Source organism: Onychostoma macrolepis, chromosome 17, assembly GCF_012432095.1.
Source record: "Onychostoma macrolepis isolate SWU-2019 chromosome 17, ASM1243209v1, whole genome shotgun sequence".
In the NCBI taxonomy this organism is placed as follows: Eukaryota; Metazoa; Chordata; class Actinopteri; order Cypriniformes; family Cyprinidae; genus Onychostoma; species Onychostoma macrolepis.
Genome location: NC_081171.1, coordinates 14,515,917 through 14,538,409, shown reverse-complemented (window position 1 = coordinate 14,538,409; position 22,493 = coordinate 14,515,917). Strand labels below are relative to the sequence as shown.

The 22,493-nt window shown below is 36.2% G+C and overlaps 1 protein-coding gene across 3 annotated transcripts in view; it reads right to left on the bottom strand.

Annotated features, from left to right (window-relative positions):
- Positions 1 to 22,493, bottom strand: part of grid1a (glutamate receptor, ionotropic, delta 1a) — a 266,174-nt gene that overhangs the window by 47,618 nt on the left and 196,063 nt on the right. For all 3 annotated transcript variants that reach the window (XM_058749872.1, XM_058749871.1, XM_058749873.1), the window contains one exon: positions 3,457 to 3,510. In XM_058749872.1, the coding sequence (XP_058605855.1) occupies positions 3,457 to 3,510 (54 nt within the window). The remainder of the gene's footprint in view (positions 1 to 3,456; positions 3,511 to 22,493) is intronic.

Genomic DNA, 22,493 nt, shown 5'->3' with positions numbered 1-22,493 from the left:
TATGGATGATGCTTGCATGCTGAATTTTTATATGGAGCTGTTGGCCTTTATTTACTTTCACTGTAACGAAGAGAGCAGACATTCATTTTATTTTTGAGTGAACTATCACTTTAACCATATTATACAATTTATGCATTTATTTTCCTTATGAGTATGTTTCCTTAACTTAGTCTTAGTGTTCTCTTTTAAGTCTCTTATGCTCACCAACAATGCATTTATCAAACATTTGTGACCCAGGACCACAAAACCAGTCTTAAGTCGCTGGGGTATATTTTTAGCAATAGCCAAAAATACATTGTATGGGTCAAAATTATCCATTTTTATTTTATGCCAAACATCATTAGGATATTAAGTAAAGATCATGTTCCATGAAGATATTTAGTGAATTTCCTACCGTAAATATATAAAAACTTAATTTTTGATTAGTAATATGCATTGCTAAGAACTTCATTCAGACAATTTTAAAGGCGATTTTCTCAGTATTTAGATTTTTTTGCACCCTCAGATTCCAGATTTTAAAATAGTTGTCTCTCGGCCAAATATTGTCCGATCCTAACAAACCATACATCAATGGAAAGCTTATTTATTCAGCTTTCAGATGATGTATAAATCTTAAATAATTTAATTAAAGGAAAGTTCAAAAGAACAGCATTTATTTGAAATAGAATCTTTATAAACATTGTAAATATCTTTACTGTCACTTTTAATCCATTTAATACATACATACTGAAAAAAAGTATTAATTTCTTTTAGAAATGTAATTCTGCATTACAGCAGGCCTAAATAGTGTTTCTATTGTTTCTAAGAAACAATGCAGGAGTTATAAATCAGCTTTTGACTAACTGACCTTTATAAATGGAGTACATTCAGGTCTCACAATGACTTTGATCTTACAAAATATCTTTCTATAATCTTGGCAGCAGTCTAACCGCTGGTGTTTGGACAAAAAAAAACAAAAAACAAAAAACATAATAAAATAAGGTAGCAGAAGAATACACAAAGATCACAGTGCTGAGATGACTCACAGTGTTGAATGCTGGGAGCAACCTCCAAACACATTAAATCAAAACAGGCCAGCCCACCATATAAATGATCTCTGATACACGTCCCTGGTGAAGGTATTAATTATTCATTTATTCATGACTATAAAACTTTTTACTGATCAACTGATCAAGGTGATATTAAGCAGAGTCAGGACTTCTGATGTCACTGTCTCTAATTAAATCACCGCAGATGTTTGAATCCCTGAACATGCTGCATGAAATCTGTCATTTAATTAAACTTCAAGCGCTTGTGAAAGCAACATAATATTCTGACATCTATTAAAGGTCAGAACCCCTGAATATAACTGAAGACACATCTGTACGGGAGCTTGGGCTTAATGAAACAATGACATTACAGGGAAAACAGATTTGTTTTCGCCCCTTAATGTGTAATTTCAATCATTTCCAGTAAAATTATTTATTTAGCATCCTTGTGATGTTAATCATTCGTTTGCAACTGGACTTTTTTGTGTTCCAAGCACTGATAAACAAAGTCCAGTTCAAAATGAATGAACTATACAAGACGTTCTGTCATGACCTTGATGGATGAAAACTGCAGAGGCTTAATTTGTGTTCATAGGTGTTGTGGTGACCTTCATGCCAGCTGTGTGTCAAGGCACAAGCAAATTACTCAGCTTCAATTCAGAATAAGGGATAAACAGAAGCATCACAGCAATGTGACTCAGTGAACATCTAGACCTTTCCTGCCTCGAGGTAATGCATCACATTTTACCATTTCTAGGCTGAATGTGACTGTGCTTTAATTTGATCACACTGAAACCTGACTATGCAAATGAGCAAATATGAAACAAGGAGAGCTGAAAACAGGATTTGGATTAGAGACACATTAAAAAACAAAACCACTACAGTAAAAGCGCGCTATATAATTTACATACATTTGAACATTTACATTTCACTATAAGTAACTAAGAGTGCACATATTGTATATCATCACAGTCTCACAATTTTATGAGAAGTGCACTCATATGAGAAAATTACCTTTTTTTTCAATTTTGAAAAGTGTGTACTGATTGAAGTGGAGCATGACAGCATGTTTTGAATGCTCTTTACTGAATAAGTGGGCAGATCCTATGACTTAATTTCTCATAAGCCTGAAGCAAGTTTAGTCAGTATGATACAGGGTCGAGAGATCGAGAGAGAGAGAGAGAGAGAGAGAGAGAGAGAGAGATATGCACTACATGACCTGGAAAAAATGTGGGCATCCCCTTCTGAATAGCAGGTTTTGCTATAAATATTTCAAGAAAGTGCATAAAATTAATGCATGTCTTCATAGACAAACATACATACCTGCAGCCATTTTCCAAAAAATAAACATAATTTGGTCACCTTCATGTCGTTCCAAACCTGTGTGACTTTCTTTCTCCAGTGGAACACAAAAGGAGATGCTTAGCAGAATGTCTAAGCTTTTTTCATACAGTGAAAGTAAACATTTTCATGTTTTCCAAGTAATATTTTGAATGAATGACAACTAGTGTTTGGGTTCAGAAGTCCCATGGACTACTTTTATTATGCTTGTATGGTGCAATTTTGTCCTTTTTAACACTCCTAGTCCCCATCCACTTTCACTGTGTTAAAGAGAGCACCTCTGACACTCATATCTTTTTGCCATTGGCTTTTTTAAATGTGTCCAAATGGGAAAAACCTTTCCAGAAGAGTGAAAGCCCTTATATAGGTAAGGTAAGGGATGCCTCTTTTCCATGCGAATGGTTTTGAAATCCTGTTTGTTTGGCCATGTAGTGTAGATGTATACAGAGAGATAGACAAAGTGTTTTTGTATAAGCTTGTAGTGTGCTGTAAGATTTTTAAACTCGAGTATGACTTTGTCATATTGTCAGGTTGTCCCAGAGAAGCAAAGTAAAAGCAAAGTTTTCTTTCTCTCTCTCTCTGTGCATAAAAAGACATTCTCTGATGCTTTTTTGTCTTATTGTGTAGAATGGTCACTTGGTGTCAACACATCAAATAGAATCAGAGTTTTTATGCCATTCAGCCCACAGCCATGCTCTCTGTCTTACTGAGTACTGCACTCAATTCTTGCTGTGCTTAGCTCTCATTGGTTCTTGTAGGGACAGACTCTAATTAGGTCTTGCTTCCACATCCAGTCTTCAGTCAACAGAGTGAGGGAGAGAGAGGAATGAGGAGAGCAAAACTGTGGCTCGAGTCGTGCCAGTGCAATAATCCACTGTCAGCTTTGCTCTAGCATGGTGACAGCATATTACATACTGAATGAGAGATGTGCCACATATCAAACACTGTAAGTTGAAATTGGATATGACGACAGTAGACTGAATTTGGTCTGTTTTCAGGATCTGACTGCCAACAGCTTCAAAGTTGATCCCTCCTTTCTGAAACAGATAAGAATGAGTTATGAAACTTATTATGAATATGTGCTTACCTCATTGGCGTACACCCAGTGACTATCTTTGGATGCTAGATTCGTTTCCACAGCCTGCAGAAAACAAAAAGACAAAAGAATGCAGAAAAATTACTGTGATGAAAAATAAACAAATCTTCTTGGTGTGCATACAAAAATTATAAGCTCAATCATGGTGCACAGAGAGCCAAGGACACTCTTTTTAAAAAAGTACTATTGTGAAACATTTAAAGAAACATTAAAAGTTGATTTCCAACTTCTGCTTTCACTTTCTGCTTCCTATTGCACTGTAAAAAGAAAACTAAGGAAGTTATCTTGAAGAACTTTGATAACCCAAACTGTTTTGGCTAACATTGACTATATTTACTGTATGGACAAAAAACACTGAGATTGTTTTCCCCAAATGCTTTCTTTTATGTTCCACAGAAGTAAAAATTAGAAATGACAGGTGGGTGAGTAAATGATGACATAATTTTCATTTTTGGGTGAACTATCCCTTCCGGTTGCAGGGACAGTACACACAGAATTCCTAAGAAATGCAGTCCCGTGTGTAGAAATGCAGTGAAATCACAACCTGTCAACGAAATGGAATAGCAATTGTTGGATATCTGGTTGTGAATCTTGACAGTGGCCACAGTGGAACATCTACATTATGTGAGATAGGAACACCTGCAGAGGCACAGGCTGGCTTTCATGTTTAGGGAGTAGATATTGGACTAACTGCAGGCAGTAATGAAGCGATAAGACCACATTGCAGGAGACTGATCAAAAACGTTCCTTATCAAACATCCTGTCCGGCTTCAATATAGGTGCATTCTATACAGAAAGAAATAGTGGGGGTGTATTTCTATGTCAGACACAGACAGATGAAACACAAAAAAAGTAATTTTCCTGCTCAAGCTGCATTTCAAAGTACACATCGGATGCTGGAAAAGATTAAAAAACAGCTGGAGGTTGGAACGCCGCTTGCATGCATGCTTCAGAACAATAGAGAGTGTCTTGGTGGTTCTTTACACCAACATGAAAAAATATTGATCCAAATATCTTCTACTGAATTGCACTTGGATGCGCAGCACAGCACATGCACCACATGTGCTTCAGTCCAAGGGACAGACTTGCTCTGTAAAAAACTCCTTACTTTTCAATCTATGCTTCCTGTTGTGCAACCAGTCAAACCCAGACCATAACATCATATTATTCATTTATATATGTTGGTAGTAAAGTGTAATCCCCAAAGCCACAACCGAATTCCCTTGCTTTCTGCAGTACGTTATATGGCAACTCTTTCTCTCTTGCATGCAATAGATCAGAACAACAGGAGTTTCCATGACTGCAATCCTGTTCCACAACGACAAGGAAGAAAAGTGAGTCTCGCTGACTTATTCAACTGAAATTCCTGATTTCATGAAGAAGAAGACAGCTTTTGATCCCTTCATTCTTCACCTTCAAAGAATTTTTATGCCTTTTTGTACTGTGACATCTTTTCCACTGCAAAAACTGTGACGTTATTAAGCAGAAACTGGGATCACTTTATATCATGAATCAAAGAGAGAACATACCATAGCACATGATCCAACTTCAGTGGTAAATTAATTGAAAATGTGAGGCAAAGTAGTTTAGAAAAAGATGGTTCACATGTGGTGCACAACATATATCGAATTAGCTTTATTAAGCAACATGTAGACAAATAAAAATAACATTACTGTTCTACAAAATTAGAGACAGCATCACTTAAGGAACAACAATCAAGACTTAATAACTGCAAGTGTACTAGACTACTCTGCTGTGTTGATAATGAGAGCAAATGATTCTGTTATTTGACTGTCAGTTTATTTCTTCACTACAGCAAGTAGCTGGTGAAAACATGTTTCACAGTTCTAGAACTGCCTTGGAGTGTATCTGATTGCTGAAGTTGTTCTTTCTTTGAAGTCTTTGCATTTAACTTTATTTTATTCAAAATTTAGAAACTATCAGCTATTCAAAATTTATAGAATTTTTCAATAACACTGGATGCACAAGCGTGTAATTACATAAGGCGTCATTAAAATTAATAGTATTGATCTGTTCCAAAATTATTACTGAGCTATTCTACCAAACAGTCTCTCTTGGTGAATTTATGTTGTTGTCTTCAAACTAAAATCAGCAGGCAGTCTACAGAATTTAATAGCTTACAAATTCTTGCTTTCTGGTAATAGAGCCTTACGTTATCTGGCTATATATAAGTGAAATTGTTGGTTGAAAGCAGCTGCATTTCTTCCAGCTCTTGAGCACTGATTTTAATGTCCCGTCTCCAGCTGTGGTGAACCTTGAACAAGACGAGCAGCAGCACTTACTAAGCAGTGATTTTCAGTAAAAACCCCATTCGTTTTCTTTCTATCATTTCATCACACATGCATCATACATGAGTCCTTGTAAAATGTTAAGAAATGCTAGCGGATCGATGCATTGCCTTGATAAAGAAAAACATCTAGCCTTTTCTGTGCCCCATTATCATTTAACAATTCATGGAGCTCAGCTAGCATAGTGGTCCCAAGGCCATGGTTTTGATCGCCAGGACTGATAAAATGCATCTATACATCTTTCAAATACGTAAATGCAACAATAATAAAAAAAAAAAAAAACGATCATGGCCAATTCTGTAGCACGATCAGAAGTGAAGTTATTCCTCAAATGTATGTCTTTCTGTAAACTTTGCACAGTTGTTTTCATTAACATTACATGCACTCCCAGGTCAGCAACGGTCTGCCCTCCGTACCTGTTTACCTCAATAATGCGTGCCCACTGCAAAGGTGGGCAAAGCTGCCAAACCAAGGGCTGATGAGAACTGAGCTGGGATTTGAGCTGTCCATCAAAATATGGATGTGTGTGCACAAATAAAGACCGGTGGCAAAGAAAAAAAAAAAAATTTCTTGGTGAGTGGAAGCACGTATAGGCCTATATATCTCTCTCAGATGGCAATAACAAAACATTTCAAAACACCTCCATAAATCAATTCTCACTGGCAGAAGAAGCATAAAGGAATAAATGCATCAGTTGAAGTGGATGTACACTTTGAAATGAAATCCAGTCTGCTCTCTGCAGTGTTTCTCTCCTGATTCGCCTCATCACATAACCTGCCTGTTTCTGAAAGGGAAAAAACCCTGTCTGTTACAGTTCTGCATTGATTTCACCTTTGTTTTTCCTTGTCTTGGTTTTCTTACTGCTGCAGCTTGCAAGAAAGTGCAAATATTGTGTTCTGGTAAAAATCTGAACAACAAATCTGAACCTAAACATGTCAGTTGCACCAGCAAGGTTCTCTCTCTTATTGTTGAAGTTCAGAATTAAACAACTCGTGAAAAAGGCTGTGGCCTTGAAAGATGCTGTGCTAAGATCGGTTCTTACTTTCTCAGCTATAGATTCAAAAAGGCTTAAAGAAAATTAAAAAAGAAATCCTTGGAAAATCTGTGGTTTTCCAGACGGGAAAATCTCATGGTCAATTTGAGGAGGACAGGTCTTATGAAAGCTTGATGTCTAAACTCACATTCGCTCAGGGTCAACAGCCTTACACAAGAGAAAGATGCTTCGCTTGAAACATGAGTCCTCTCAAAAGAAGGCTTATGGCCTGACCAAATATAATCCAGGGACGCCAAATGATATCTTCAGAGAGCAACAACACGGATGAAGAATTTTCTTCATTACACCCCACCCCGCGAAACCAGACAACAACATGTGTACGAGGTGAAACTAGAGTGCTAGGGATGGAATGCAGTATCATTTGGGATGAAATATTGTTCAACACAGCGAGACTCTCAGTGATTGGTCAACAGGGAGCTATAGTGAGTTCTGATTGGCCCCTTCATTGGTTTACTGGCAGAGCCAGGAGGTTGGAGAGAAATGCACACAGGTACAAACACGTGTCTTCTTTATTGCTGCGAGTGCAAGGTGAATGCATTAACATCAGTTCCCTCACGACTCAGAAACATTTGTCTTCAGAATAATGCCCGACAAAGATTGCACAACTGAAATAAAATCAATATGCGCTACTCACAAAAACGCATTTGCCAATTTTCGCCAGGAGGAACGCTTGCACCGGTCATGTTCACCTCAGAGATGCGTGCTAACAAACAAAGCAAAACACAACGGGTGTCAATATTGGTTAGGTTTGTCAAAAACACCTGAATAGGAGCCACTTCCCGTGTTGCCTGCTCACACATACCACCCCGTGGGTTTGTTTATGTATCTACACGCATTTCATGCGCATGACAGCGTTCTGACAAAAGCAAAGTTCACTGGCAAACCACCAATAATCCTTGGAGACAAACGCAGAGAAAGTGCAGCTAGGCTTTTCCATTACTGACAGACCAAGTAAATTGCTTTCCATGCTAATAGCTGCAGTTTCACTTTTAAATTAAGCCAGGCAATAAACAAAACATGAAGATACTCTAAATGTACACAATAGAATTAAAATAAGAACACTGTCTAATTTGCTTCTCTTTTTAATGACTACAGGGTGCTCCATTAAAGGCAAACATTTGAATAATGTGTTTTTCATTCCTCAGGGAAGGAAGAGTCGATGAAAGGAGGAACTGCAAGCGGTTACCCTGTGTCATCGCATGAAATATCACTGCCAGAGAAAACAAATAAACAGAAATCTGCAGAGAAATGATACCGCCACCCGTGCAGCGCTGTCAAGAGCTGTTTAAGTCGGTGGAGGAGAGATGGGAGGAGAGATGAGAGAGATGGAAACAGCCCTGTTATGCTTGAAATGTGGGAATGAACGTCATAAAGCAAGACTGTTAAATGGTTTTGATCAAGTGAATTGAACCTGGCGCAGTCGTAAAGCACTAACTAGGTTATAAACAGTCCGTCTGGGCATCTCACCGTTATACCTTTGGGATCTACCCTCATCCATAATTCTGTTCTGTACTGTTTTAAGTCTGTCATACACGCTAACAGTTTGAATGATCTCCTCTGAACAATCATAAACATGCTCGCTCTCTCTCTCTCTCTCCGTCTGTCTATGCCTCCCTCTCTGTCTACCCATCAATACGTGCAACAAACAATCAGCTGAAAGCCAATGAGAATTGATTCCCTGACACTGAGATTTGTGGGAGAGCAGGATGTCTTTGATGGTCCAGGATTGAGTTCAGACTCTTGAATCAAACACCTACTGATTGCTGTCAATCCGCAACAGCATAAACAACAGCAAAACAGACAGGGATCCGCTGCAAACGAGTCATGCATAAACTCTTGACCATTATGGAAAAACTACAGGACAACTCATTTTGGAAATCAATTCTCCCCTAGGGATGTGCAAAACTGCATATCTGCACAATCGACTAGTGGAACACAATGGAAGATATTTTGAATAATTATTTTTGTCCATACAATAAATGTCAGCAGCATCCAAACAACTTCACAGATTTTAATTGCATGGATAAAAAATTTCTAACTATCTTTTTTTCATGTAAGGAGGAAAGTCAGGTTTGGAACAAAATGAGAGTAAATTATGACAAAATTTTCATTTCTAGGTAAACTATTGCTTTAAGGACTTTTTTGCTGTCAAATATTGCCTCCAAATATATCACCTCCTTAAGAGAGTCCCCCTAGACATACATTTATGATATATATATTTATATTTATAGTACAATCTAGACCCATTTAAATTGTGTAAAAAAGCATAACATTACGCAAATTTACATACATTTATTTTGAAACTGAAACTGTACTGAAGCCAAAATAAAATTACAATATTGCCATCACAGGAATAAAATACATTTTAAATATATTAAAACAAACAGAAAACAGTTATTTTAAATAGTAATATTTCACAATATTGCTGTTAGTACTGTATTTTTGATTAAATAAATGCAGCCTTTGTGAGCCTAAAAGGAAATCTTACCACCCCACACTTTTAAATGAGAATGCGAATTTTGTCTACCCATTATTAGAATAATATTTCATGCGCAATCCTGAATGAAAAAAAGGTTTACTTGAACAGCGCTGAAATTATATTTAAAATACTTTTACATTTAACTTTGACACTCTGACTCATCCCTACTCTCTCCTTCTATCTTATGGTACTTACATTCACAGTGATGTTTCAGCTCTGTCTAATTCTAAGCTGGACCTTGTTAAGTCAGATAACCTGTTGCTATGGTAACTCTGATCCAGGCTTGTCTCCCAAAGAGTGTTTAATTTAAGATGGAAGGATTTAGACAGAGGCTGCTCCGGTCAAGGAAGCAACAGGTATTCACGTGACTGAAAATGAGCATTTAAATAGGGCTTACTATTCATCCACATGAATTAAGAATGTGAGATCAATGCTTCTCAAAGAAAAACAGACATCCTCAGGGAACAGTAAGGAAATCTATTCCTTTATTTATTAATTACCTTGTCATGTGTTGACATGTTTGGCTTCTTTTTTGCCTCTGGATATCAGTATTTGCATGCATGCACATGTATAAGATACTGAATACTCAACCTAGGTCAGATGCTGCTAATTAGACCCATGAATCTAGTATATGCAAATACAAAGCATTCTTCTACTACAAAAGGCCTTGATTATATATTTTATCACACACAAAGTCCCAACCTCCATTAATATATTACAGATAAGACATGCTTTAAATTAGTAAGCGGACATCAGTTGTCACACAGTTGCTCATAGGGACCTGGACTCTAAACCAACAAAAAAAAAAAAAAAAAAAAGAGAAATTAAAAGAGAAAATGTATTTGTATGTATCTTTTAAGCTATTTAATCAATTAACATTTAATTCACTGCAATTTCATCCTGAGGCCGCTAATGGGTCCTGGGCCCCTGGATGACAATCCCTGAGCTAAAGGAAAAATGAGTAAATAAATGAAATAAAAAGACAGTGACAGAGGCCAAATAAAGCTCAAGGTTTTGTTGACAGATTGCAATTACTTTATGATTACTTTACCATTACTTTAGATTACTTTATAAGACCGTGTTCTGATGCATAAATACAAAATAAGAACAGAAACATGTATTAAGGAATCAAACAGGGTCCATTTTATGATTTTTGCATGCCTCAAGACCAAATCCCTTTTCAAGGCTACAAAGATTTACAGGGAGAAAACAGACACAAAAAATCTGTTGTTTTGCAAATGTGAGTCTGAGCTGCTGACAGATACAGTAAGACTAACAGCAGTCAAAAACCTCAGGCTCTGAGTTCAACTCTCAAGCCCTATCTCCGTCTGTCAGCACAAGCTGAGAGAATTGCATATAAACATATGAGTTTATGGTGTTTTGATCAATTCAGAAAACTCAAATCACTAGTGTACATGACCAGGCAATAAAGGCAGAATGATTACTCAGACATCAGTCAGTTCACAGCTGTTGGTTACTCAAGGGAAAGTGTTTCATAAAACAGCCCACATTACTGCAGCACTCAAGCAATAAAAAGGAACACCTGATAATGTACATAAATAAATGTAAATTAAACCCAAATCCTCACACAGATGGAGGAGTTTCCCCTTAAGAGGTCACCAGCTGTCAAACTTCAAGAAAGGTGAAACAGAACTTAACATTTAGAGAGAGAGTGTGTGTGTAGATTATGTGAAGACTAATAAGATTAAAACATCTGATTCTGTGCCTACCCACAAATTAACATGCCAGTGTTCATGATACACATGCACACACTCAGGTATGAACAAAACTATAGAGGTTATCCAGCAGGAATTGATGCAACAAAGTTTTGAATTGCTGAGTGTGGATGCGGGAGGGAAGATGTTGATGTGTGTGAGAAACGGGACAAAGAAATGACTCTTGCAAAATGCAAATATCTAAAGATAAAATAAAAGTTACTCAAATGTGTTTTATGTTGTTAAGGTACAGCAAGTTATTTGTGTTATATATCTATTGAGAAACAAAAATAAATGGTTTACAGGTGCAGGGTTGGATATTCTCAATTGTGGGGGGCAGCGAGGGAAAGCAGCTTCCTTTGCCTGCTGTGACAAATGCAACAAGGTGAAGCACTGTGTGTGTGGAGGGGATTGGAAAAAAATAGCCTATGGCACCAGAGCGAGACAGAATCTTATGAGAGAGGGACTGAAAATATGTGTAGACCTCTATACTCTCAGAAAAAAGGTACAAATGCTGTCACTGGGGAGGTAACTTTTCGAAATGTACTAATGTGTATCATTTAGGTACTAATATGAAAACCGGGGTTATTATAATTAACTAAGACTAAAACTATATATATATATATATATATATATATATATATATATATATATATATAATTTTGATTACTAATTTAATGTATTTTTATTTCAGGTTTCGTTTTAGTGATTTTAGTATATCAAGATAAAAAAACTTTAAATAAAATGAAAATGGAAAATATAAAACTAAAAACTAATTCAAAATATCAATAAAAAGATGTTTAGATACTAACACTGTATGCACCTTTTAGGGGTAAATAAAGAACAAAATGTACCATTTGAAAAGGTGTGGGCCCCAATGAAAGCACCTTTTTTCCTAATAGTGTACCTGTGGGCTTTTCCGGGACAAAAACGTGAGCGTGACAATGTACCCTTTTTTTTTTTTGTAGGAGCAGGCCAGAATCATGCATGAGCAAGACTAAAAAAGGCATCCCAGGATAGTTCTCCACTATGCATTTTATACACTGACTAGTCATTAGGTTATCTGAATGAGCAGTAGGTATTAATAGAGCCCTGAATAATCCACCAGACTAATTTCGTACAATCACAAGAAAGCAGTGACTGGCAAAATCTGCTCCTACAGCGTCTTTACACTGACAAACTGCAGCTGTCAGGACAATCAGCATGTGTCTTATCTTCTGTCCGCTGTGCATGAGAATCAACATTTGTATGTGATCTGCTGTTGCTTGTAATTGTGTCTCTATGTAAACACACAATATATCTAAAGCTTGCTGGGGATTATATGCAATTTAAAAACAGTTCCATATAGGCAAATTTAGCCATAATGCACAACCTCATAACGTCATGAGGGGCTGTCAAGTTTATACTGTATATATCAGAACATAAGAGAATTGCTATATTCTTACAGACAATAAAAGGCAAAAAGAAGAGAGAGGAATTCAAGCCCGACACACTGAGGGTCAGACTTGCAGAATTAATCTATATTATTAGCCAAGGGCCCTTTAAGATGGCCCTATTGACTACCAGCTCAAAATGATTCATAAACACCCTATAGATTACAGATTTATGATTATTATCTTATCCAGGTGATTTCAGCAATCACAGCCTTTCATTAAAATAGAATGAAAAGTACATATACAGAAGATAAATATCAGAATAAGCGTGGTTGATTATACCTATTCACTCTTTTTAAAGAATGTCATCATAACCATTTCAATCATTGCTTTAATATGAACAGCACGAAATAGTTCAAATAGTGGAACACTTTAGGCTGTACAGAACTTCTATGTTGCAATAGGTTGCAATAGTTGTATTTATACCTATTGTAATGCTTAAGAAAATGAATTTGTTTATCAGTCTCCTCAGGGTACAGGGACCCTGGCAACACAATTTTTTCTAATTAAATATTAATTATAATTTATTTTACTCAAATCGCCTATTAATTCTCATAGCGAGCAATACACTAAACTGGATCAGTTTAAAGCTATAAAATCGAGTTTTCCCAACAGTAAAATAAAGTAGAGAAGAGTATCACTATTCACAATTTTTCTCAAATGATCTTTGCTCACTCAGAAACTTTTATTGGCTGTTAGTTCTGAATAAGACATTAAAATGCACAAAGTAGACTGTGAACTCTACACCTCCGAGTGCCATTGCAAAATCTAAATAGACAGTGGGTGAGTAAAGCTAATTTGTAGAGGCGGGGATAGTTCTCTGTATAATTTCACTGGCTCTCTCTATCTCCTTGGTTTGGAGGAAATAACAGACTTCAGAGACAAGAATAAAAACAAAATAAAAACAGTGGTTTTAAAAATTGCTTAAATACATACTCTTGACTGACCAATTTGTGGTTCGAAAAATTGGATACAGCTGTCGTGGTGAATAAAGAAAGCTCTTTATTATTGTAATTGCAAGACACACTGACAAAGAGAGCCAAAATCTCCCAGTGGGTGGGATACATATTCATGCAAATGCATCACATCAGTTAGAAATGCATATTGAATGTCAGACTAACTGTTCTGTAAATATCAGATCTCTCATTTAGTCTTTAAAAGACTATTCTGAAACATTTCTGATTTCACTTTCAATGTTATTTTACGGTTTGTCCACATGAAAGTCTTTTACAAAATAAAAGGACATTTAAGTATTCCTTTATTACTGTGACATATTTATGATTGATGAGTGACAATATGACACTTATCTAAATATTAGCCATGAAACCGCCACAGCTAAATATTAGCCATGAAACACAACAACTTGCCCATTCACTTGACCTTCAATTAAAACTTTCTATGCGCTAGTGTGTTTGAGAGGTTGATTTTCTGTGAAAGTAGGGGTTAAAAAGTCTCCACTAACTCCAGTTCCATCCAAACCAACCAACTCTCTCTTGGTCACATACACATACTGGCACCTTTAGCTGAATAAAATGCGAAATCAGGTGAGATCTATATGGGGTACAGCGGGTGTTACTAGCATTAAATGTAGGTGTGAACAGTGTGATCTGCACATTCCCTAAGTAGGAAGAATTGAACACAAGCTCCAGTGATTCTGAGTGTATGGCTCGCAGTTCACCTGCTATGAAAACTAATTAAATCACCTGTTTCTCAATCAATAAACACTTTCTAAATCACAGCCTGAGCCTGCATTGTGTTTCATAACAGCAATTTGAACGTTTAAAATGACTTTTAAATAAGACTGACTCATTTAAGCCTTCTCAAACAGAACACTTAAAGGTCGGGGCCTTTGTTGATCTATATGTGCCACACAGACCACTTATATGTTTTCTTTAGAGGAAATATATATTTTAAATATATGCTGTATGTTGCACAGCTTAACGAAAAATAGAATTATTTTAATGAAATATATTTTCTTTAATCCTTTAATTGCCAAAATACATAAGAAAATGCATTCATCATATTGAAATAAAATCTTTAAGATTTTTATATTATTTTGAGTAATATTAATAAACATATTTAGATTGAAAAAAATTATTTAAATAATGGCTAAATTTGAGAAAATAAGTCACTAATCATAAAAAAACTATATTAAACAATACATTTTTGACCATTTTGCATTGTTTTCATATAGCCTGCATCAAAAAAAAAAAAAAAAAAACTCACAGCACTCCTAACAGCTACTGTAATAAGTTAAGTGTTAGGAAGGACCCTGAAACTAGAGACCTACTGAGACCGCTCTCCCCAAGAGGTCACCACTTAGTCCCTTCAGTTACTGTAAATCATTTTGGATGGAAGGTGTCATCCAAATGGGAAGTTACTAAACAACCTTAAAGGCTCAGCCATTAGCATTGTACATTGTAAATGACACCCATCAATGCTGGATGAAGTTGATTATCTGTGTTTACATACATGCACGCTGGAGAGTGATGGGGAAAAGAAGACAACACCATGATCAAAGCCTGTATTTTCCAATCACTCCTGCCTCCATTAGTTTGATGAATGAGGCGAATCCACCTCCCAGACAGGGCCAAAGTCCTGAAAAATGATGCAATTACATGTCTTTGAATAGAGGGGGAGAGGGAGAAAGAATAAGAGAGAGAGGATATGTCATTGTGGATATTTCACAAAGAATGAGAACAGAACATTCACTCGTTTTCTTTCTCTATTATACACCTTTGTGTTGGAATCTGTTATATGATTCTACAGGGAGAACTGACCTGTACAGAGCTGTTACACTATAATACAACAACAAATTATTCTCACTCCCAGGAGTCGAAAAAGATGCAGATGCAGCCTTTTTTAATTTGTTCAACAGTGAACTCGTCTTCTGCATTGTGCATATGCTTAAGGTTCATTTGTCTTTCAACCACATGGAAGTTAATATTCCGCTTATTTACATAAAAATTGTTCTGATTAGGTTTGCTGGGCTGAAGCACCAGCATCTCAGCAGCTCACTTCAGACACAAGCAGGCAAAATGCAAAATGTTCATGAACTTGACATTGATTTGAGTGCTTGCATGAGTAGCATCCTGTTTATGAAAATGTGCTTACAGGATGAAGTGGAAACTCTGCATTTTCTGTGATTTTGTATAGTTTTGTTTACTCTAAAATTAGAGTATGGCCATTTTAAACAAACTTAAATGGGCATAAATTATTTTATAAATCACTAAGCATGAAATATTTAAAGGACTGAATAACTCAGCTTGCTGTATGAGTACTTATAAATTAAGAAATCAAATCTAATTTTATTAAATTAAATTAATCACCTAACCATGATCTTAAAATAAAAAGTAGAATGTTTTCAAGCCAAAACAATTTTTTATTTTATTTTACTTTTTTCTGTTTTGTTGGATTTATGCTTTACAAGACAATCTTTTCCAATATGGTAAGAAAATTAAGCTTAATTCAAGATGCTGCATATTCTCTGAAAATAAGTTTTAATATTTAATAATTTAATAAATTAATTTTAATTTTAATTTTATATCTTGAATAAGTAAACTTTCACTTTAAGAATTTTTTTTTATTTTGTTTTGTTTTTTCACTGGAAAATGACAAAATGCAGATTTTTTGTGGTTAAACTGATGAGAAAATGGTTAAAATTATGTAAAGAAGCGGTGATTGTTTTGAGTGTGAGTTCATGTAAAGTCTGATGCTTCACTTTATAGAGTATAGAGAAGACAGTACTTTCAAGTGTATTCAGGCCAACAATTTAGTTTGTAGGTATGCGTGTTTGTGTGTACGAGTACCTTCCTTCCAGTAACCTTCCAATTGCCCGCCTCATGAGATCCAATAGTGCCACTCAAAAGTAGCATTAGCAAACATACTTTGATTTCCTTTTAGTGTCAAGAAAACAAAGAAAGTTCTTAGTAACAGCACACAAGAAAACTTTTACTGATGTTAGTCACAAACAGACCAATGTTGATGTTGGCTTCAATTGTTAATATAAATGGTAATAATTGTGAAGTAGCATGTCACATGTATGTTCCCGTTTTGTTTCCTGGTTTTCCTTATTTGGTCATTTTCCTGTTCCTGTCCTGATTATGTTTATTTAGTCTAGTTAATTGTGCTCCTTTATAAGCCTGTCTCCTACGTTCATTTGGTGTCCGGTCTCAGTTATGTTTAGTGTGTGTATTCTCCACGTTTCCTAAGTTTGGCTATTAAATGTTCCTTATTATGAATATTCCTGAGTCTCCTGCCTGACACACCGTGACATAGCAGGTATTGAAAAGATATTTCAGTATTCACATGAACATTGAATTACTCCATCTTCATCCTTCTTGGTTTGGTATGTGTATTCTTTTAGTAATGGAATGTAATAGAATAGAACTGATAAAAGCACAGACATTTTTTTTTTGCATTGCTAACCATGTCTTCATTTATTAGACTGATTGATATGAACAAATTGCTACCTTTCGACGTACTTAAAACTGAAGTTAACCAACACAAAGCAGAAATTTAGCAGTGAACTTGAGGTTTCAAAGACCTTGGTGCAATTTTAATTCAGATGCTTTTGTCAAGTCACATTAAAAGGCTATATCAAAGATATCAGAGATTTTGTTCTCTTAACAGTCAATAGAAACACCAAGGTCTTTGAACAGCAAGGTCTCCAGGATGCTGTCATCCAATTTACTACTACACATTTTCATATCTTATGTTCTTGCTCACCTGATGGCATTATCAATAGGTTCAGCTTCCAGGGAACAAACATACTGGCAAAAAACGTGTACCTTACAATGCATTTAATTCACTTTAAATAAAAAACTGCCGAAATGCTAAAACATTGTGCTAAATAAAATATCTGAAGGTATTGGGTTCTTTAGCGACTTGTAAATCATTTTGCCGTTGTGCTCCCCACCTCTTCCAGAACTACCTGTTTGGGATTCAGACCTTTCGTTTCTGCATGCACTATGCATTAATTGAAGAACTGAGGCCAGAGGCCATCCCCATTATATAGTCGACGGTAGACTGGGCCTTCTGTATGGCAGCTCTCTCATTGTTTGGCAGAGCTTGTTTTGGATGGCTTGCCGTGGAATAGCGGAGACTACGACCCACGACCTGCCCTCATGCTAGACCTGCCCTCGAGATCTCTTGCCTTATTGTGCCGCCATTAGTCTGCAGATACAGGTATCTCTCTCAGCACTACCCTTAGTGTGTGCCAATACGATCTTTCGCTAATGATGCTTTTTGTTCCACCTCGTTTCTGCTCGAGAGCACCCTCAGGTTCACCGCCGATTAATTAGTTCTGTCAATCCACCCCCTTCCCGACATAAACATTCCCTTTTTTCACTTCATGCATTCCATCCTAGCTACATTCATGGTCATGCCTGCCTTCACTCGCTCTTGCATTCTGTCTGATTTGGGTTTTGATTGCAACCTGTCTTTCAGAGCAAATGATATTCTTGTCGCAAGTATTGTACGAATAAAATCAAAGTGAACTGGAATGAAAATGATTTAATTGAGCAACCAGCAGCTAACATGCGGAATATATAACACTGCTTGGTCAAAGCAAGCACACAGTAATATTAGTTTACAAATTACAGCAATTTGCCTCAGAATTGATTCATGTACATATTGATCTGACAGCTGCTTTTGTCTAAAATCCTTGGTAAAATATTTATTCTGATTCTTTTTCCAGGATAGCATTTGAAGGAAAATGCCACATTTGCATAGCCAAAGCTCTTCAGATCTTCTTAGCTCTCCGGCTCCAGAGCAGCTCTTGGAGTTCTGCATCTCATCTCATTCAGAAACACATCGAGATCTTAAAGGCTGAATCTCAGTGTTGCAATGGTAATGACTTTACAAATGGATACAGTTTCAGGGAAATTAATTATATTGCTCTTTTTTCATATAAATTTACATGTTGCTTTAAACAAAGGAACTGATATATACATCTGCTTGTTTGTTTAATGTAACATCTCTATATAAGGTAACATGAACATCTGATAGTTTAGAAAATATATATCGTCTACTGGCTTTCCTATTTACTATAATTCAAATGAAAATAAAATCCTACTTCATACAAAATATAGTCTATTTGTTCTGAGAAGCAGAGTGAAAGAGGAATAGTGAATTTTTTAAAAGTTTTTCTGTTTTCCTGTAGTGCGCATGGTCAAGTTTAGAGGTCAGTGTAAAATAGTTTTCTGATTGCTCCCATTATGTCTGTCAGAGTGTTCTTTCAGCCACGGCCGTACAAAAGAGAGAAAGAGACATACAGAAGAAAGAGGAAAAGAACTATAGAGCTATAGGAGAGCCTGGGAAATCGTACACATCCCTCATGTCCAATCAATTCATGTCAGAACGCAGGTCTGGAGGTCTCAAACCATTCTACACCAGAGACACAAATGAGATTTACCAGAAGTGCACCAACAATGTGCTGCCAGCTCTCATTGAGTGTATTAAAAACACCCCCTCCCCTTTCTTTCTTGAGCACAATTACAGTAAAGAATGCCAGCTTTTATGGATCAGCTTTTCACTGGGGTTGTTGATCCTAAGAGTTTGCATTCTTGTTGTATGAACCAGAACAATGGGTCTCATTTACTAATAATTGCGCAAGTGTTTTTACTTCAAGGGACAGTTCGACCAAATATTAAAACTCTGTTACTCACCCTTACTGTTTTACGTACCTTCTTTTGTTGAACGCTGGGGAAGAACATTGGGGTCCAAACAACATTAAGCCCTAATATTGGGATCTAATCTTGTTTGGAAAAAACAAGACTCTCCAAAAAAAAAAAAAGAAAAATATTTTTCCAAATGATAGCACATGTACATGCAATAATTAGCATAAAGCATGTTCAGATAATCTTTGCATTTCAGAACCACCTCACCTGTACAGCCATTCGTCGATCTATCTTCATTTTTACATATACAAATATATTTTCATTTCAAACTATAAATTAACATTAGTATTACAAAACACAAATTAATATTGAGAAAAGTAATCTATCTAAATAAAAATTTCTGTTCGAGACATCTAATGTTCCAGTAGTCTTTTTTTTTTTTGCATACAGTACAAAAATCAATGTTGTTTTGAGCTTTAATATATTTAATCCTAAATGAATGCAACGTCAGTTTTACAAATCATAATTTCTGAATTCAAATGTTTGCTCGCAGATTTCAAAAACATTTTTATAAACACAGTAGGTATGGTAAATGAAACTCAATGAGCTTTGAGGAAAAACAAAACATAATTGATTTATTTTAATAACAAACACTAACCAAACGCTAAGAGATCAAGTTAACAAGCAATCAATATACTGTATATATTAATAAATACTACTTGATTTTGCATGTCTGAAATGCTCAGTAATAAATCCCTAATGGGCATCGTATCATGCTAAATCAGGGTATAAATAAATATACTGATGGTTAGCTGCAAAGTTAATCCTCTCCCCTTATATATAATTCTATCGTTAAAAAAATGAATAACATTTAATTAAGAGTTATTTTAATTACACCTTGCACTCACACTTTCAGAATATGCGTCTAAATAAAAAGAAAAATTACAGGATACCACTGTTTCTCATTATAATTTACTGAACTGAATTCTCGGGAAACAATTTATTTCTGAAGGGCTCTTAAATGTCCCTTGACGTTAAGCACTAACATAAGTAATAATCATCCATCACGCCGACGAACTGTCAGATGTAACCTTTGCTGATTTTAATCTAACATCCTGCCACTTTCCATAACAATTTTCCCCCCTAAGAGAAAGGTGTAAAACATTTCAAACTCTGGCTGTAAGTTAGTTAGTTGTTACAGTGCTTGTTGATTGACAGTTTGAATGAAAACACTGTCACGAGAGACAGCTTTGTAATGAAGAGTGTGAACCCTGCACTCTGCCGTTTGATTAATTGGGTATGCGATTGCCTTCAGAGGTGCATTCTAAGACGCATCTTGTATGAGCTTCCAGAGAGGTTGAGAACCTCTTGAAGACTTTTATCATGTTCACGATTAAACTTGACCCTGCTGTGACTCAGCACCTTCAGATTTGCTGACTCATCCATGCACTACATCGAAGACATTCCTTTTAGATTCTTCTAAGGGGTTCTGACACAACAGAGTGGAAACCTGTACCGTACGATCGTTTCCTTTCTTAATCATTCAGGCGTTCTATGAGAGCACACCATGTAAAAACCTGAATAGGCCTGTGAATACAATGTGAGCATTCAGTGCAGTATTCAGCAGACCCCTATCCATACAGGTTAACAGTAATGCTAAGCACACCAGAGTGCTGTCGGTGCTTTAGAGGTGATGCTGAGAGCAGCAGAGTTTTCAAAGTGATTCTGAAAGCTTTTCGAGTGTGTGAGGCAGCCTAAGGGTCATTTATTTTATTTTTTTACGTCACACTTTAGAACTATCACCTAACCACAGGAAACAAAGAATAGACAAGGAACACTGTCTTTGATGTTCTTACTGGGGTTAGACAAATCGGGCGGCAAGGTGGAGGGCTGATTAAAAAAAAAACGCAGGGAAAAAAGACAGAAAGAGAGAGAGAATGGCCATTAGACCTGAAGAGAAAGTGTGAAGAAAGGCAGAAGTAGACAAGATGGAGAGAAAGGAGTACATTTAAAGATGAATGACAAGGACAGTGATACATAACACGCTGACAGGCTTAATTTGTCACTACGGCGGGGGATCAGGGGCTCTGGAATGCAGGTTTTGTGTTTGTGTGCTGTGTCCTAACTACTCTATGGATGGCAACCAAGAACCATATGTAATTCAGAGCTAGTTCAATGTTTATAAAATACTCAAACCAAATGACTTACGACATCCAGTTCTGTTGAATGGTTCTTGAATGCCTGCATTCTTCCACGCTGATGCTGTACTAAACTACTTGGAAAAATCGTATGTGCTAATAATATAAAAGTACATGAACCTTTTTAGTTGTAGTAGAAGATTGAACAATGAATGAATGAGTGAATGAATCCTGCAAAAAAAAAAAAAAAAAAAAATTAGAAAATATGTATATGCAACAAAAAAGTATTGTCTTTTTTTGTAGTTAATTTAGTTTATTTGATCACCATAAATATATTTATTTGTTAATTAACACCAAACCAGAACTGTTAAGTGGAATCTGAATCAGAAATTCCTTATGATTCCCATCCCTAGTCCTAGTATCTGTGAAAAGGTCACAGTAAAGACCAAATATTTACAGTGTTGACTGTGAAATCCCAAAGCATTAAACTGAATATACAAGGCATCTGTCAGGGTCTAGACACATGCAATCATCAGTCTGTAAGTGGTGGCTTTTATTTCAGAGCCATGACAAGGACAGTTCAGGGTATGAGTGGTAATCACCACTAGCTACATCACACCACACAGAGTCCTAAGATACATTCACTTTCTATCTGAAACGTATCACCTGCTTGATTTTAAACAATACAGAAAATGTCATTGCATACAAACAAACTGCCAAGTTATGTTATGCAAAACCTTGTCTATGAAATTGGAATGATGCACTCTTGTTTTTGAAAAGTGTTGCAGTAGAATGCGGAATTAAATCACCACAGATGTCATCTTATATCGAATGAAAAAATATCATTAGGTTTCCTGAATACCCAGCTGAATCTAGTCATGGTCCAGTAAACTGTGAGCTGAAATTTCATTTCACTGTTGGTTTGTGTATGTTTTCATTAATAACACACACATGCGCGCACACACATACACACACTGGGAGAGAAATTAGGAAAATATGAGTTTAGAGGAATATTACTTTCATTTAAGCGGTTTTATTTCCGGTCTCATTATGGCATCAACAAAGTATGAAATTTATTTTGTGAATATCATTTCTGCTGAGACTTCCTTACCACTTGATGCAGCAGAATTTGCATGTTTAGATAAACAAAATAATAAAATCAAAAGCTCCTGTCCCAGGAGTCTCCTAATACTCCTGACACAAACAGTGACTTGCAGACTGAACCAATTGATGAGCCTGAGACTCATTGGCATTCTGTGAGCATTTAATTGGTTTTACCC